Source organism: Protomyctophum parallelum (genome assembly GCF_964188405.1).
Source record: "Protomyctophum parallelum genome assembly, chromosome: 14".
NCBI lineage: Eukaryota > Metazoa > Chordata > Actinopteri > Myctophiformes > Myctophidae > Protomyctophum > Protomyctophum parallelum.
The window spans coordinates 16,022,474-16,040,695 of NC_139709.1; the positions used below are offsets into that span (position 1 = coordinate 16,022,474).

The 18,222-nt window shown below is 41.9% G+C and overlaps 2 protein-coding genes across 3 annotated transcripts in view; both read left to right on the forward strand.

The window, feature by feature from the left end:
* Positions 1 to 556: 556 nt before the first annotated feature.
* On the forward strand, positions 557 to 14,133 carry rab12 (RAB12, member RAS oncogene family). Its single transcript, XM_083781427.1, has 6 exons — positions 557 to 1,130; positions 3,312 to 3,372; positions 9,383 to 9,521; positions 11,228 to 11,317; positions 12,524 to 12,628; positions 12,789 to 14,133. Exons 1-6 carry the CDS (start codon positions 899 to 901, stop codon positions 12,894 to 12,896), a joined length of 735 nt encoding a protein of 244 aa, XP_083637553.1. The 5' UTR covers positions 557 to 898; the 3' UTR covers positions 12,897 to 14,133.
* A 4,006-nt stretch (positions 14,134 to 18,139) lies between these two features.
* Positions 18,140 to 18,222, forward strand: part of mtcl1 (microtubule crosslinking factor 1) — an 80,644-nt gene continuing 80,561 nt past the window's right edge. For both annotated transcript variants that reach the window (XM_083782930.1, XM_083782931.1), the window contains exon 1: positions 18,140 to 18,222. This exon is cut by the window's right edge and continues 1,096 nt beyond it. The gene's annotated coding sequence lies outside the window, so the exon portion shown is untranslated.

Sequence of the window (18,222 nt, forward strand, 5' to 3'; positions counted from 1 at the left end):
GCACAATTAAGGGAGGGTGATCAGAATCAGATGATGATCACGACACTGGCATAAGTGTGAGACAGAGACGTTTTTTTTCCTTTGAAATTAAATATTCCAAAAACGTTTAGTCCGTTAAATTAAGTCCATTCACATCTACAACATCCTGCACATAATTGTACATTCATTCGAACTCCTAAACTCCTAACTCATGACTGGGGCGGGATTCTGGGAGATAGGTGGGTTATTTATTCCGAGAATACATCATGATCTTGTGAAAGAAAATATTTCTAAGGTTGTTAACTTGTTATGTGTAGTGTATCCCAGAGCCATCTAGGCTCTGGTGTGTCCTATGGACATTGGACAATCAAAATCAGATGAGATGGTTTCATTTAGTGTGGTCTCATAATTATATTATAATTATGGAACACTGACTATCACCAAAATGAAAACATGCCACTTCATCATGTGAAAAAGGTTGCAGAGCCCTGGCCTAGAGCTAATTATGCGGCCTAATTCGTTATAGTATATTCCCTCGTTAACTTTCAAAGGTATTTAAGCACATGCGAAATATCCGATCAAATAAACTATGTTGTGGACGAACAGTTAGGAAATTATCAATTTTTGTATCAACCTGTAGTATTTATTTTATTTATTATCAATAAATAACGGAATGCGACGGAAGCGGAAGTACGGGTTTGGTGGTGTGTTGGGTGACGTCACTGGTGTCGGGCTCTAATGGCAGAACAACAACTCTGTGGCGACAACAAAAACTTTGACAAAACTTCAACAACAAACCGCTGGCACAACAAACACACCTTTTAAACAGCCCCATGCGATTCTAACAATAACAATACTTTAACGTTTTTTAGCTGTTCGTCGTCGCGATTACCCAAATGTGGAATTAAATTTAAAGTGAATGGATCCCAGATATGACATACCGCGGAGGGCCGGTGGTGTGGGTGTCAGCGGGGGCTCCGCCAACTGTTCCCCCGCTCTGGGCGCTGCCTCCCGCCGCAGGAAGATGCCTCCCAGACCCGCTGACTACAAGCTGCAGATCATCATCATCGGGTCGCGCGGCGTGGGCAAGACCAGCCTCATGGAGAGGTTCACGGACGACACCTTCTGCGAAGCGTGCAAGTCAACCGTAGGTAAGCAGCAGGCAAGCAGGGTTATGGCACATGTTTTTTTATTGTGTATGTGTGTGTGAGAGAGAGACTGTGTGTGTGACTGTGTGAGTGAGTAAAGAGCAGTTGTCACATTTGTATCCTCTCAGAGTTCTTCTATCATTTATTTTCTCTTTTCTTTTTTTAATACTCATCCACAGAGATCAAGTATTTGTGATGGTGGTGCTGTTTTTGTGTATTTCTTTTGTTGCTGTTGTTTACAAGTTTCTAGTTTAGTTATAGTTGATTGCTTCCCATTGATGTTGGGTTTCCAATAGCCGCAATTTGCAACTCTAGATTTTTTTATAATGGGATGAATCTAGAGTTGCAACAAGCTCCATCCACTTCCTATTCATCATTTTTGGTTTGTGATCTGCTTAAATGACGTTAAACTCACCAACATTGCAGCTGCAGTCCAAGCTTGAATTATCCTCTTTCAATCTGCCGAGCTTGTTTTTATAAAAATCCACCGTAGAGATGTTATGAGCTACTTTCTGTCAAGACATCCTCTGCAAATGATTATTTTTTTAAGTGTTGCAGTTTGGAAGCACTCGTTTCTCTTAACGGGTCGCGCTGCTGCCTCCTGCATTATGTGCAAATTCGAAACAGGTGGAACGCAGGGCCGTTCAGTGACGTACGACGAGTGCTTCCAAACTCCAGCAGTGAAAAAGAATCACTTCCAGAGGATGTCTGGACAGAAAGTAGCTCATAACATCTCTACGGTGGATTTTTATGAAAAACAAGCTTGGCAGATTGAAAGAGGAGAATTCAAGCTTGGACTACAGCTGCAATGTTGGTGAGTTTAACGTCGTTTAAGACAAGCAGATCGCAAACCAAAAATGATGAATAGGAAGTGGATGGAGCTTGTTGCAACTCTAGATTCAACCCATTGTAAAAAAATCTAGAGTTGCAAATTGCGGCTAGGTTTCCAAGGTCTTGCTGCTGTAGCCTGGATCTGAACTTGGTAAGTTAAGCTGTAATTAGGCCTAAAGTAATTGTGTATGGGGGGGGGGGGGGGGGGGGGGCTAAAATAAGGCCTATCTTTAATTTAATTTAAACTCACCGTGCTCCTTCACAGCTTTTGACTTGCTTTTATTTAATCCATTCTGACCTGAGATCAGATTCATACGAGGTTTCCGCCGGACACACACTGGTCTGATTAACCCATTCTGACCTGAGATCAGATTCTAAAAATGTCAGTCGTTCTAAGATTTTTTTCAAAAATAGCAGACCTACAAGCTCGTATCGCGCCACTCGGTGGCGCGATATGAGCTTGTAGATCTGCTATTTTTAAATAGCTAAAGCATAACATGATGCTGACACCAAAATGGGTGCCCGGTCAGAATGGGTTAATATTCCCACATGTCAATCGTTCCACTTACTAATTATCATCATTTATTGAGGATAATGGGTTTATGACTTGATTTATGACTTGAATAGTCCCTGTAAGTTTGGCATACATACTGGACATGACCAGGGTTGCCAGTTTTTGACAGACAAATACCCAACTAAGTCTATGAAAACAAGCTCAAAAGAAGCCACATATAGCCCAAATGGGATTGGATATAATTGAAAGTAGCTGATCTACAACAAGCTCACAACTCATACCCTATTGGCCAGGCCTGAATATAAGACTACGTTTTTTTCCAATGGAGATTTGTTATATGCTATTTTTACACAAAATCTTGGAGAAAATAAAGTGAAGCATTTTGAATATTTTCTGGAACATTTTAACAACACAGCTCAAATAAGCAAATACACTTTAGGAACACAAGCAATGTTTTTTAATTTTCAAGCGACTTTACAGAAAAACAAGCCAAAAGTCGCTTATAAATAGCGGACATGGAATCACGGGACATGACCTGCTTGTGTAGCGGGTATATAGAGTACATCAACAGCTCCATGCCAAGCACAGCAGCGTGCTATAGCCCTCATTCCCAAAATAGTCACACATCCCTCACAAACACACAGGCAAGCAGCTGATATGGCAGACCTCCATTTTATGCCCCGTCATCGGTGTGACACAGGTCTCAAGTTATTTGAGCTGACTTTTGAGCTTTCGTGTGTGTGTCGTTACTACGTTAGTGTGTTTGTGACTTTTGACGACACCAGCCACAGAGGTCATTCAATCACGTATCCATTCCTCTCTGCTTGTTTCCCCCACAGGAGTCGACTTCAAAATCAAGACGGTTGAGTTGAGAGGGAAGAAGATCAGACTGCAGATATGGTGAGGGATCATTCTGAACAAAACACATCGCCCCTGTTAAAGCATAAAGACATCTTGGTAGAGTTTTGGGTTGTGTAGTAGTTCCCATGTCATGATGTAAGTAAGTAGTCCAACTGGCGAGATATCTTGCTCCGTACCTCCATTGATGGGGATTGAACCCCAGTCTCATGATAGAAACACCAACCAGAAAGCACTGAGCTGGTGGCCAGGTACAATATCACACCACTGGTTTTCCGACTTTTTGTACCCCACTGAGTCGCATCAAGTCTGATCTGTGCAAAATGGCCACTGTATCGCTGTTAATCACTTTCGATTTCAATCTACTAATTAAAAGTTTACAATGTATAGTAGTATTAAACTAAAAAACACAATAGTAATAAACTCTGTATTGGGAAATTAGTTCTCACAAAGTGCTGATATACTAAGTAAATTAAAATCTTACATTTTGTTAAATAGTTTTTATGCCATAATGTGTAGTTTCCAAATATCCCAAGGTACACCTGTACTTGTCTCATGGGCAGCATACCGTGTGAGCAATATACCATGCACCGAATAACTTTCTATTGCCACTGCTGCTACCAAGTATAATCACGTAGTTCTCTGCAATGCAAAATCCCCAATTATTAAACGGTGATCATTTAATGATCTGTTTTAAAATGTCATTGCATAGTAAGTCAGAGGCTCTGTAGCTTGAAACATATAGACAACCAACATCATTCCAGAAATGTGGTGTTGTGTATTATCTCTCTATTGATCATGGTTGTACATTAATATCCACAGCGGGCTTTCTAATTCAAATTAAATTATTTCAGCTTTCCCAATAGAGCGTGGCTCCTGCCCCCTTTCAGAACGATGAGGGGCCCAGGTCCCAGAAGAGAATTTCCCATGCATTTTTCCCATAGATGTAAAAGTATTTATTTATTTAAAGACCTGTAAGCCTCAGACAAAGCCAACTTGAATTGTGACAAATCATGACAACAAACAATAAAAATGGACCACACTTTTTTTTGTTTTGTTTTTTGAATTATTTGTTCAGCCCAAAATATTGTTTATTGTCATGATTTGTCACGGTCCGAGTTGGCTTTGTCCAAGGCTTACAGATCTTTTTGAAACATCTATGGGAAAAATGCATGGGAAATTATTTTCCGGGCCGCTCGTCGTCATGAAAGGGGCGGGACTGCGACACTCTATATTCCTGTAAAAACAATAACAACCTACTAATACTCTAATCCATCATGCTTTTCAACACATTGCAACTGTTTGTCCTTTTTTACTAACATCCAACCCTCAATGTCCACTTCTACCTCTCTCCTGTCCTGTCTGCTGTCTTAACACCGGCTCCTCACTCACTCCATCCTCAACATATCAGCTCAGGATGTCGTCTCTGTCAGGTTCAAACTGCAAACCTCCATGTCCAAAACTGTTACTTTTCAGGTTTCAAATTCAAAAGCATAAAAAGTAGCCGATTATACAGTCGCCGCGATTCCAGCTTGTGGATCTGCTCCTCTGGGTGACGCTGTAGTATGATCAACTAGGGTATTCATTTACTAAGAAGAATATAGGGATAGGAGGTTTCCAGCCGACAGAGACGATGTGTGTGCTGAATGTGTCTTGTGTCTCATGTTGAAGCTCATGCTAACACGAAGCTGTCCAGCTGCACCACCAGCATGCATCCATCACTGCCTGCCCTGCCCTAACCCTTCCATTGCCATGTGACGCTGCTTCTGCTGACTGTGACTCACGGGGGGGAGGGGGGGTGGGGGGGGACAGGCAGGCTAGCAGGCTGCTGAAGGTACAGTAACAGGTCACACTCACAAACTCAATGACATTGCTACTAACCCCACCCTCTGATAACCACTGACCAGTGGCTGAATCATAGTACAACACAGATCGAGACATATAAATATAAAGACATTATATTGATTTGTACTTAGACAATATCAAAATGAACAGTATCTGACATGAAGAGTGATTCAGGATTTCTTTATGACTAATACTAGGTTAAAAAACAAGTAATTCTTTAATTTAACAAATTGACATTGAGGGCTTTGATCAATGATTCAACTCCCCACTGTTTTGGTTGTTTGACCTCAAGTCTGTCGGTCCCGTCATTCAATGTCAGCTCAGCATCACATTTATATTCATTTGTTTTTTTGTTTGTTTATTTAGGGACAATGCACATTAATCAACACATTTTTTTCCAATTCATGTAAATGGGCCAGGGGTTAGCCAAAAGCTAATTTTCATCTGTAGTCCATGAGCAGGCTGTTAAAAGTGGCGATACAACTATCCATACAAAAACATATACAATACAGTACAATACAAAACAAGTAAACCAACTACTTGAAGGTCAAGTAGTTGGAGGTCTCTCTTACGTTTGTAGGGAGACTGTTCCAGTCACTGGCAGTGATGGGAGGCTCTAACAGAGAAGACTGTTACCAAACAGTAACGCACTACATCTGGATGGTCCTTCACAGTCTCCTCTGGTAGTTACCTTTGTTACTCTGTCAAAACCACTGTCCCTTCGAACTATGGACTGTTTACATTTAGAATCTTAAAACTGACACAGCATCTGCAACATTTGGGCTTTTAGTGTGTTTTTAATGTCTGTCTGTAAAGTGACACAGTTATCACACATGGTATCCAATTAAAATTAAATAATACTATATAAATAATATACTCGCTGTAGGCCTTTTTAGGTCTTTTTGACAACCATGAACATATTAATTATTTTTCATATTACTCACTCAAGTGTCTGCTTATGGGAGAGCACCCCCTGGAGTGATCACAGAAGCATTTATTATACACTTCCAGACAATTTATTGGTTGGATCAAGGTCGTGCCAGGCCATGGCAGCAGGGTACCACCCCCCCTTGTGCTTTGTAAGGGACTGTCCTGGCTCAGCGCCTCATTCAACATTTTCTTCTCGTGTGTATCAGTCTGAGCAGCAGTCCAGTAAGGCCAGATTCTAGAAATGTCTTCTTAAATCCTGATGTTTCTATATCAGTGGTGCTCAAAGTTTGTCAAGGACCCCCAAATATATATGTATTCGGCTGCCGGGGTCATCTGAAAATATGTTGTTACCGGGACCCCCCAGAAGCAAAGATATGAGCTAGAACGTTTGCTGTGAAAGAATATATATTCAATGATTTGCCCGCATTTTCACAATTAGCAGAGCAAGCTCGAGCTTGTATATATGCCAGGCGTGTCAGGTTCCTATAACGGCGGTGGGTGCAGCCCGCCGCACAAGCGCCCCCAACCCCCCGTAAGGTATGTGACTTACAGTGACTACATGACATTTCAGTAAGGACAGTGGGTGCATATTCTGCTAAACAGAATGCCACTGGGTGCAGCTGCGCCTCTGCACCCCCGGAGATGACGCCGCTGATATACAGTATGCTATTTCAATAGCAAAAATAATGGTTAAAGTGGTTAAAAGCTAAGGTGACAGATGCGTTCCTTAACAGTTCCCCTGGACTGGAGCGTATGTTTGACCGATTGCTTTCTGAGGTTTTAGCAGCAGTGTAAAAATCCTCTTCTCTTCTTCAGAGAATCTTTTTTGAACAGAAGTAGCCATATTGTTAATTTATAAGATCTGTGCTGCTCATGCAATGCCTGAACAGTTTTACTGCCAGGAATGGTTTACTCCAGGTTACTGTCGTTGCTATATACGACATACCCGCCTTTTGTGCACCAAGATGGTGGATGGTATGATCGGATCACAACAAACCGAGGGACCTTTTTTCGCTGGATTTTCGCGGATTAAAAGCCCAAATAATTCAGCGTATGCTCTAAAGGTAATACAACAATCTCGGCAGTGAAGGGGGCAGGGACGTCATCTTTATATAACGTTAGTGAGTGCTTACGCATGTTTCATGATAAATGCTTTTATGTGATGTATTCCCATGCTTTTGTTCTTGCCTAAATGTAAGTCGCTCTGGATTAAGAGCGTCTGCTAAATGCCTAAATTGTAAATTGTAAATTGTGCTTAACATCCATGTCCAATGCCATCACCATATCGCTGTGACAGTTTATCAGAACAAGGTGATTGAGTCTTGCTTGTCCCATTGTGGCTCGCTAATATGTCTTTAGTCTCTTTAGCCCTGATCCAGGTAAATGTCTCTTTCCAGATGGGTTGATATTTTCGGGCATATTTGCGCCGCGGCTTGCGCCCCCGGGCTGCTGGCTGCTATTAGCTCTTAAAAGAGCCGTTGTGTTGGTGCTGATAGTGCTGTCAGCCTCGGCAGCTACGTGCAGAGTCGGTGTGGCGGCAGCGGGCACTGTACTGTACTGTATGCAACATTTATACTCTACCTGGCAGCAGAACAAAAGCCACCTTATTAGCATTTGAATGCCCAAGTTGGGCGGCCCAACACCTATCTTGGCCCAAGCGCCCCCCCACCCCCCGTAAAGGTATGTGACTACGTGCATGACAACATGACCAGGGGGAAGGGAAATTCAGTCTTAATTTCAGTGGGTGCATATACTGCATATTGATATTGGCTTATTATTTTGCCAGCGGGTGCTTCGGCTCCTGCGCACCCGCGGAGTTGACGCCGTTGGAAGGGGGGTTGATTAAAATGCGGGTTAGGCGTGTAAAACAGTCAAACTATTAAGTCATGTATTCACTCACTGAAATATGTTATGGATTGCAGATTTAAACCTGATTTAAACTTAGCCCAAAAGATTGCAGCTCTACAAGTTCACAACTTGTTGCAGCACTATGACGTGTTATGAGCTTGTAGATCGCCTATTTACGGGGCACAACACCTCAGCTTCATTCGGCGACCACCGGATGCTCATCCTCCCAAGAGGTTGAAGCCCCCCTTTGAATGCTGTTTTTGTGTGTCACACTGGGAACCAGTCTTTAGAATACAATTCCATTCAGATTTAATTATATAAATTTCTTTTGTTTAGTTTCAGTCGACTAAATATCAGTTGATTTTGTGACCAAAAATGTATTTAGGCCTTCATGGCGTCGTAATGACTTGATGATTGTACACTTAGTTGCATGCTGAAAATAGCCAATCTACAAGCCCACATGCGACGCATTGGGAGCTTTTAGATCTGCTATTTTCAGAGTGCAACACCCAAGCACAACTAAATATAAAACTTGTTCTACTGGATCTCTTCTCCACTAGTCTCTCCCTAACATTTTAATCTAGTTTTTGTTGACAATTGTCTTACCGTATATGTTTAGTCTTATAGTCATCATAGCCTATTTTTTATTATTTCGCTTTTATTTTGTTTTTGTCAGCTAGCAAAGGTAGTCGAATGTTTTTCATTATAGTTTTAGTCATCAAAATTATTTCTGATAACTCACCAAAAAGTTCACACTCGCTTATAGTTGATCGAAAAGGCATAGGCCGAAGCTCAAAGCTTATTGATGCCTAACCCGTACATGTAATTGTTCTCTAACATATTTGAAACTCTCATAATGAATAATCCCCCTATATAATTATACAATTTTTACATTCACATTCCTTCCAGAACATTCAACATTATTATTATTCAGTATTTTCCTTCGAAAATTAATTCTTATACATCCAATCACAGTATTATTTTCCTACATATATATCACACATACATACATGCATGCATGCATATATGTACCATACACATAATACACACATCCATCACGTATCATATCTGTATTTCTCCAAAAGCCACATCTTGTACCTTTTCTTAAATAGAATTAAATTATTGCACTGCTGGACATTCTCTGGTAAACCATAGCTTCCATAGCTTTACTCCACTGACAGATATGCACATGCTCTTCAGAGTGGTTCGAGCACCAAGCTGTTTGAAATTTGACTCCCAGTTTTTTTGTATTGTGCATAAGGGTTGAAGATTACTTTGGTAAGTATTTCCCCACACCTCCACGCAGTAGGTCAGATATGGCGTTTAGGGTGTTGTATAATGTGTTCAATGACAGTGTTGTGATTGTGTGTCAGTAACTCGTTGGTTGTACAGTATGTGTGAGTAACTTTGCGTGTGTGTTTGTTTCCAGGGACACGGCGGGACAGGAGAGGTTCAACAGCATCACGTCAGCGTACTACCGAGGGGCCAAGGGAATAGTACTGGTGTATGACATCACCAAGCAGGAGACCTTCGACGACCTTCCTAAATGGATGAAGATGATAGATAAGGTGAATGATGATACATTCTAAATATTATTACCATTATGCCAAAGTAGAGCTGGGAGATATGATGCTCAGGTCCGGTAACGCCAACCTCCTGAAGTACCGTACCTGGGGTGATATGGCCCCAACCCTGTGGAACGCACTCCCCAATACTACCAGAGAAGATATGGCCCCAAGCCCCCAACCTGTGGAATGCTCTCCCCAATATTACCAGAGAAGCCCCCCCCCTCCCCACCCGCCAATCCTTCAAAGCTCCTCCTTGAGATATTATTATTATTGCGACCGAAGGTCGCAGATAACTATGGAATCGTGCATTTCCTGTCAGTGTGTTGGTGGGGCACATGAATGTGTTGGTCGGGCACGTGACATCATCAGGGATGGAGATCTGACCTCAAACCCTTAGATATATCCATATATGGAGCTGACCTGTTCTGACATATCATACGTATGTTTATCCTTCCCCATCCATCCTTCCTCTTCGATGTCTCCCTTTGGACTGATACCTGTCCATTTAAACTCTAGACGGGCCTGCTCCAAAGTTATTAGTGCAGCCTCGCCCGGCAAAAACTAACGGGCCCGAAAATTAAGATCTTACCCCCCATGCCAAAGCACCAGTGCTCGCCCCGCAAGTCTGCTGTCACCCAGGCCGATGCATGCAAAGGGCGAGGTTGCTTCTCGCCCTCAGGCGTCTTACTGGTTATTATTATTATGGACAAAATCAAATTTAACTTTTTTTGACCAGACGCCTCGATATTGTGACGATATTGTGAGGATGGCTAATTAAAACAACCAAATGTAAACACATCTGAGCCTGTATGTCTTGCATATTACATTTTTGGTGTGCCACAGTTTTCCACTCTTGGCCTGGGTGATAATCTTTTTATTAGTTGTCTGCAGCCGAGCGCCCACCGCTCAAACAGTCTGAGATACCAGTTTTTCCTTCCCGATACCGGTTCCGATACCCATAACTTGTGTATGGGTCGATAACGAGTACCAATCCGATACCAGTGTGTAATTTAAAAATAATCGATTGGTTCTCAAAGTGGGGCCCGGTCCAGACACTCCTTGAGGGGGTTCCAGGGTCTGTATATGTGTTTCCCAGCCCTGTTCCAAAGCTATTCCACTGAGGTGTTACTTTGTGGGTTTACATTACAGTGAGTACTCTGAAAATAAGTTGTTATTATTCTGAGAGGAACAGTACATTCACCTGAATGGATATCTCAATGCGTTTTGCCTGTTAATACAAGTTTTGAGTTTCCACCAGAAACAAAACTGCAATGCTGCAACATCATTATAGCACTGCCTGGGGTGCTGAATTACTTTACGGATTGGTGGTTTGCTTTTACCTTGAATATACATTTACATTTTTATGCCATTGCAGATGGTGTTGAAATTACTTGCAGAAAAACAATATGACACAAAACACCATTTTCGGTGTCCCTTTTAAGACAGATTGTCATGCGGAACCATTTTGTCAGCATGAGAAACGAGATCAGTTGCAAATGATTGCGGTCTGCTGTTTCCCAAGGTTAATATACTCTTGAGAAACGTCACACCATGACATTCTTGAGTCTTAATTTTTACACTGGGAGTGGAATAATTTACCCTTATGGTTCAGTTTTTTACAGTTTCAGAGGTAAACAAAGGCTCAGGATTACAGTGTGCAGGTGTTAAGATGAGCCTGTTTTTCTCCTGTGTTTGTTTTGTGTCAGTATGCGTCAGAGGAGGCAGAGTTGCTCCTGGTGGGAAACAAGTTGGACTGTGAAACCGACCGCATCATTGGTCGACAACAAGCGGAGAGGGTAGGTTCAACCAAATCCTCAGTGGATTTTACTGTGTGTGTACGTTTAGTTTATACATTTTTCCAGTCAAGAAAATATTGAAAGAAAAAACTCCCACTCACTGTCTTCAAATACAAGAAAACAAGTTTAATGGGAATTTCTCTTTTTTTCCCCTGGCATTTGAAGACAATGTGTGTCAGTTTTTTCTTTCAGTACTAGTCTTCCCCTACCCACCTGTCGCTTTTGTAGGTGTGAAGAAGGACTTTACACCAATAACATGAGAATAGCATATGAAGAAAGAAAATGAAATATGAATTATTATCATCTCATAGTCCAGACCCAGTCTGACATCACTGATGCCCAGAGTTATTGTCTCCACCTGGCCGAAGGGGTGGGTGTGTGTGTGTGTGTGTGTGTGTGTGTGTGTGTGTGTGTGTGTGTGTGTGTGTGTGTGTGTGTGTGTGTGTGTGTGTGTGTGTGTGTGTGTGTGTGTGTGTGTGTGTGTGTGTGTGTGTGTGTGTGTGTGTGTGTGTGTGTGTGTGTGTGTGTGTGTGTGTGTGTGTCCGCATAGCGCCACCATGAGGCAGATTTTGGCAAAACACATTTCTGTAGATTACTACACATTTTATCACACAATTCGTTATACACTATCTCTATAGTCATGTGATCAACACGGATCTGCACCATTTCCCATCTTCCATCCTGATTGGCTAAGATTGGCTTCCAAAGCTCACATGATTGGTCCGTTTCGAACAAAATGCCACAAATCACAAACACATTGTGCAATTTCCACTAAGCCGAGGACGACATGCCACTCATTTTTTTGCCAAATCAGCCTCACTGTGGCGCTTTTACCTATAACTGCATCGATCTGTGTACAACTTAGTACGTTGGATTTCTCAGATTCTACAATGATTGGCTAAGATGGCCTTCCAAAGTTTTCAGGAGTGGCCCGCATTTCCTCAACACAATGAAGAATATTGTTGCAAAAAACAAACAAACAAAACAAATGTTTATATTACTCCTAAACATTTTGCCAAACATCACACACTCCTATCCTCCTGGTGGAGACCTGTACCCAGTAGGGAACTTTTTCTAGTTCTTAATCAAATGCTTGTCTCATGAAAATAATGAATGAAATTTTGAGTAAGAAATGACACAAATAGTTCATTGAGATTGTCATACACAGAGAATCTTAGAGCTTAATTTGTCTATTTGCTTTGACAGTTTGCGTCTCGGATAAGCGGCATGCGCTTCTGTGAGTCTAGTGCCAAGGACAACTTCAATGTGGACGAGATCTTCTTAAAGCTTGTGGACGACATTCTTGCCAAGGTTGGTTTCTGAAAAAGTGCCGTCATCCACTGAAAGTCGTTATGCACACCCCAGAAAACTCTGTAACACTGGTTTTTCTAGTGGTAAAACTCATGAATAGTACAAACTTATAGTAAAACAAAACTTTCCCCCCGCCTTTGTCCTGTTTCTGATGCAACAGATGCCTCTGGAAATCCACAACAACGAGCTCTCCAACAGCATCCTGTCCCTGCAGCCGGATGTGGAAGTGCCTCCAGAGTTGCCGCCTCCCCGCATGCGCTGCTGCTGAGACACATCCCCTTCCCCCGTCCCCAGCCCGCCTTATTTTGTCTGCACATATGCAGTGACCCATTCTGGCCACGAGGGGGCAGCACAAAGCAGCAGTACAGAAACAGAAACAGAGGAGTTGATGGCTGTTGTTAGACTCTGCAACTATTCACACACACACACACACACACACACACACACACACAGTCCTCTCAAAAACCTGTGTTGCTGAACACTTTCACATGTTAAAAGAACACACACACACACACACACACTAATACCTTGTGAACCACTCACTCCCTAGCACCCCTCTGTCCACACTCGCCCCAGACTACCTCATTTCCAGGACAGTTAGGCTGTGTGTACACACTGGGAACCGTCAAGTCAAGTACGGTTCTTACAGTTGCATGTTTTCCAAAAGGTGCTGGAAGCTTCCTGTTTATTTTTAGCGCCTTTATCAGCACTAAGCCCTGGTATAGGACGGTAGTTCAACACATTTTCACTCTTAACAAAGGAGTGCCAGGTTTTTAATACCGCTTTCCCAGGTTCCATGCCCACTATCGGCACTAGCCAGCCACAACCGACACGCCAAACGTTTAGCACCGCTACTAGCACAAAAAACAAAAAGATGACTGGACAGGGGCGTATGCTAGCTGTGCCTTGCAGGTGCCTTATAAATGGAGTACCCTCTGGTAGCTGATACACATCTGCTGAATGAGGGGTACTGTAACTGTAATGTTATCGAGAGTGGAGACAGCGTGCGAAATTGAAACCAGCCAAATGCAGGTAGATTTAGCTTGTGGCTACTGGCTAGTAGTAAGTTTGTCCATTCTACAAGCCACTTTGGCAGATAACTTGATCATTATCTGGAGGTACTGCTCTATCCTAAATGTCTCTTAGGCTGGTGATTTAGTGACAGTAGCTGGTTGAATTCCAAGGGCTACTCTGTGGCTCCACTGTGGCTACTGGACAGAAAGGATTGTATCTTCCTGTCATAGGGAGTAAGGCTATTCATTTGGTCTTCCATGCTTTTGTTTTGACGGTCATCGTTGCACAAACTGTACACTAAGTTTGATACAGTACGTTCTGTGATAATCTGTATCACACATATCCTCAGTTTAATTTGAAAGCTGTGCGTAGACACAGTAGGTTTATATAAATGCTAGGTATTATTACCCAAATGGCTGGGTTAAATTGAAGGAGGAACACAACTACATATATTTGTAAATTAACTTATGTAAATATAGTTATGAATTTGGCATTGACTGGACTCTGATTTGAAAAGCTGCAGGATTACAATGTGTGTGTTTACACCCTCCATCGCCGCCAAAAAGCGGCTTTCTGGGTTGTCGTCACACCAGTTTTGTGTCCTTATCGCCTTAAAAGTGTTTTGTGGCTAGAATGGCTCATGTTACATTTGTACAAATTGTAATGTTTTGCACTACAATCCTTGAGAGCTAGTTAAGCTGACATGCTGAACTGTGGGGAGGCAGTGTAATAGAAAGTACATTACGGAGTAGTAGTAGAAGTAGTATAGCACTAATAGATCAGTGTTGTTTCAGTGAATCCTCTTCAGTATCCCATTCCCTCTCTGGCTGAAATAAATGGAGGATACAGAACCCAAATAGTCTATGGAAATGATGGTATTGTTGTCATTGATTCTGATCGTGTGGGGGCATTTCTCCACATGCAGTGTTACATTTCTAGGGAGTTAAGGGACAATAAGAAAGTAGTGTATTTTCTTTCTCTCTCTCCCTTTATGACCTCTTTATATTCTAGGCCTTTCTTCGCCGCTCTTCCAGTGTCTTTGTTTCTCTCTTCCTCGCCTTGTGTATGGTATGTACGGTACAGTACACAAGGTTCTTGCCTTTGCTTTGACTTTCCCAACTAATCTTATCAGTGTTTTGTTTTTTGTTATTTTCGTCATCTGACTGCAGTGCAGATACCACTTAGTACAATATGCATACAGAGAGTCCTACTCGAAGAAAGGTTTGAAGTGCAAGAATGAATAGGTCCAGATTTGGTTAATTAACAAATTAAGCCCTGTATACTTAATCGTAGGACAAATAGTGAAAATAGCAGATCTAGAAGCTGGGCGCATTGTTAGCTTGTAGATCTGCTATTTTTGCTATTTTGGGAAGGAAAGTTGAAGAATTTGACAGATTTTGAAAATCTTTGATCATTTGCCCAAAATCGGGACACCATGGTTAATGTGGTTATGGTTGGCTTGGAATGTCAAATTGATTTCCAAAGTATAGTGCCTTTGATAGATTAATGCAGAAACCAGTTGGTTCAAATCTTTGTCGAAGGGCAAAACCTAAATGTGTGGCTAGGTTTAGGGTTTCGTTTTATTACCTTCTTTTCTAATTAATATGTTTTGGATCTGGTCCCAGATCTTGCACATTATATTTCCATACAGGCTATGCATGTTAATGCAAGAATTAATGATTCAAATCCAAGCTGTAAAGGGGAATCAAAGGACAACATGAGGTGGTGGTATTGGTTATTACCGGTATTGGTTATTATTTTTTGTAATTTATGCAACAGTTAATAAACATTGTTTTGTTTGACAAGAAATGTGCTGTATCCTGATGACTGACATTAAGCTGGTACCAACAAAGTCAAGAGGGGTTTCCTCCTTACAGCATGAGTAATCAACATCTCTGAATAACACATAATGTTACACAGATGAGTCCTAGCAATATGTTGTGGTATTAATGCAAGATAAGGATTATAGTGATGTGATTGACTGCGTTTGTGTTCTGACACGTTCAGTCAATTAGTAATGATAAGCCCAATTTACACTTTGTCAACGACAAAGTTGCATGCTGAAAATAGCAGATCTATCTACAGTATGCACTGTGTAGGATCAGCTATTTTAGGTGTGACTCCGTAGTATGGGTTGAGGTGAAAATCAGCCGATAGTCTGTCTGACGGTGAGAAGGAAACGGAAGCGCCCCTAATGACATTAATTCAATTTTCTCAATTTGCCAAGTAGATTCGTGCAGCATCCTGCATGATTTCCTGTTCTTTTTTTGTTTGTGTGGGTCCTGTGTGCAAAAGCAAAGTTGCTCAAGGTAATTGGTGACACATAGTGTTTTGGGACTGTTGCAAATAATTTGCAGGTTAATCAAATTATCCACCCTTTTGCTCTTAAAGACAATTAGAAAGTGGAAGTGTAACTTACCATATGAGTTGTTTTGCCATGCATGAATCATTAACATACATAAGACAGTTGCTTTTAAGCTTGCTGTAATTTTTTAATATATATATAAACCAGTCATTATTTTATTTGCTGTCAATAGAAAAGGTTCTTACTTTATGGTTACATTTTTAAATCCCATCGGGGACACAAAGACCATGACACTTTTTCCCCACAAAATAAATGTACAATATATGGTGTTATGGAATGAAACTTCTTGAAATGTCCTCCAACTTAGCAATATATTTGGCACTGACTTGCCTTACACATACTCAGTTTTAAATCAACTCTTTACAATTAACGAGCATCCTTTTATGATGGAATACTGTACTTTGTATTAAAAACCTGTTTCCATTATTTGAAAGCAGTTTTAAGGCATGATGTTTTAAGGCAGATTTGTGGTATTTATAACTTGTGGCATTCTTAAACTAATGAAGTGCAAATAAATATATATATTTATTACCCCAAATTAATGACTGGAGTCGTTTTACTGTGAAAGTGACACACAGCTCAGTTTTGGTTGATTATATACATGGATTTGAATGAATGGTCGGAGAATGACAAACACTATAGTTCTCAAAGGGGTCCATGCATTTGGACCCTTGGTTCAATGGTTCTCAACCTGTGACCACATGATTTGGAGGTCCCCAGTTGACAGTGGAGTGACAATCTAATGATTTTTAATACCTAAAAAAGAAAAACATTAAAGAAGAAAAAGGCCATTAATGCACCATCAAACTATAGACTAATATTATAACTGGTCAAATATTGGCTAAATTGTCAAATAAAATGTGAAAATTGAACAATATTTATCTATGTAACTGAGTCAAACTATATGTAATGCCTCAACTCCTAAATTACAAGTGCTTGTCAGGGTGGGGACTGGGGAGGGTCCCCAGTTCAAAACTTCAAATCTGATTATTTTGCCCGGCCTGAATAGGTTGAGAAGCCACCACTGCCCTATGGGACTCTTAACTCTGAGAGTGACAGTGTACAAAATGGACCATTATTCTGTCCATTTGGTTCCATTGGTAAGCTTATCTCTCCAAATTAAATTAACAGGATTTCATACTTGTAGATTACTGTTGCAGAGATCTGTGGCCTAGCCTAATCCCTAAATGCATATCAAACTGGGAGTCCTTGAAATTCAAAAGGTTGAGAATCACTTAAATAAATCTCAAAGGTGTCAAATCTGTCAGGAGATGCTGCTGTATTGATGATGATCTATGAACTGCTGTAAATATCCTTGGTTGGACAGCCTGTGTGTGTGTGTGTGTGTGTGTGTGTGTGTGTGTGTGTGTGTGTGTGTGTGTGTGTGTGTGTGTGTGTGTGTGTGTGTGTGTGTGTGTGTGTGTGTGTGTGTGTGTGTGTGTGTGTGTGTGTGTGTCACAGTGTGTATGTGTGTGTGTGTGTGTGTGTGTGTGTGTGTGTGTGTCACAGTGTGTATGTGTGTGTGTGTGTGTGTGTGTGTGTGTGTGTGTGTGTGTGTGTGTGTGTGTGTGTGTGTGTGTGTGTGTGTGTGAGAGAGCCTGAGACACGCGCGCATGCGCCCCGCAGAAATCACAAGCACTGAGGCAGCTGGTGGAGGAGACCGCAGCGATCTGCAGATTTTACATGTCAGAGAGAGAGAGGAGGAAGGGACACGCACGGTGACGGACGGGAGGGACGTGCACGGTGGTGGTGGTGCCAGGTGGTGGTGGTGGGGGTCTGTCGGGAGACACGAGGGGTCCAAAAACACTAACCAATAATTGATTGGTTAGTTATTGGCAATAAACACCGTGGAGGAGTGAGGAGGACCACAAAACAGAAGGTCTACTCTGGATGATGGATCGAGTCTCCGGCTTTCCTCCAACTTAAAGCAGCCTCCTTTTACAAGCAGCAGCGACTGCTGCAGATGCAACCTGCCGTACGTCTCCTATCCTCTCTCCCCCCTCTCTCTCTCTCTCTCTCTCGCTCACACACATGCGGCACGCACACACACACCAGCCTCTTTGCAGCAGCGTTTCCTTCAAGGACTCGGGGGGGAGACAGACTGTACGGAACCGACCGAGCCCCCCCCCCCCCCCCCCCCCCCGAGCAGCCTGCAGGACCCTCCTGGCACAGAGGGGACTACAATGGCAACCTGCTGAATTAATGAAGGAATGAA

Excerpts from the sequence above, each read along its gene's own strand:
- rab12 (XM_083781427.1), top strand. The coding sequence starts at position 899 with ATGGATCCCAGATATGACATACCGCGGAGGGCCGGTGGTGTGGGTGTC. Across the intron at positions 9,522-11,227 it reads GGATGAAGATGATAGATAAG|TATGCGTCAGAGGAGGCAGA; the intron begins GTGAATGATGAT and ends GTTTTGTGTCAG. Across the intron at positions 12,629-12,788 it reads TGGACGACATTCTTGCCAAG|ATGCCTCTGGAAATCCACAA; the intron begins GTTGGTTTCTGA and ends CTGATGCAACAG.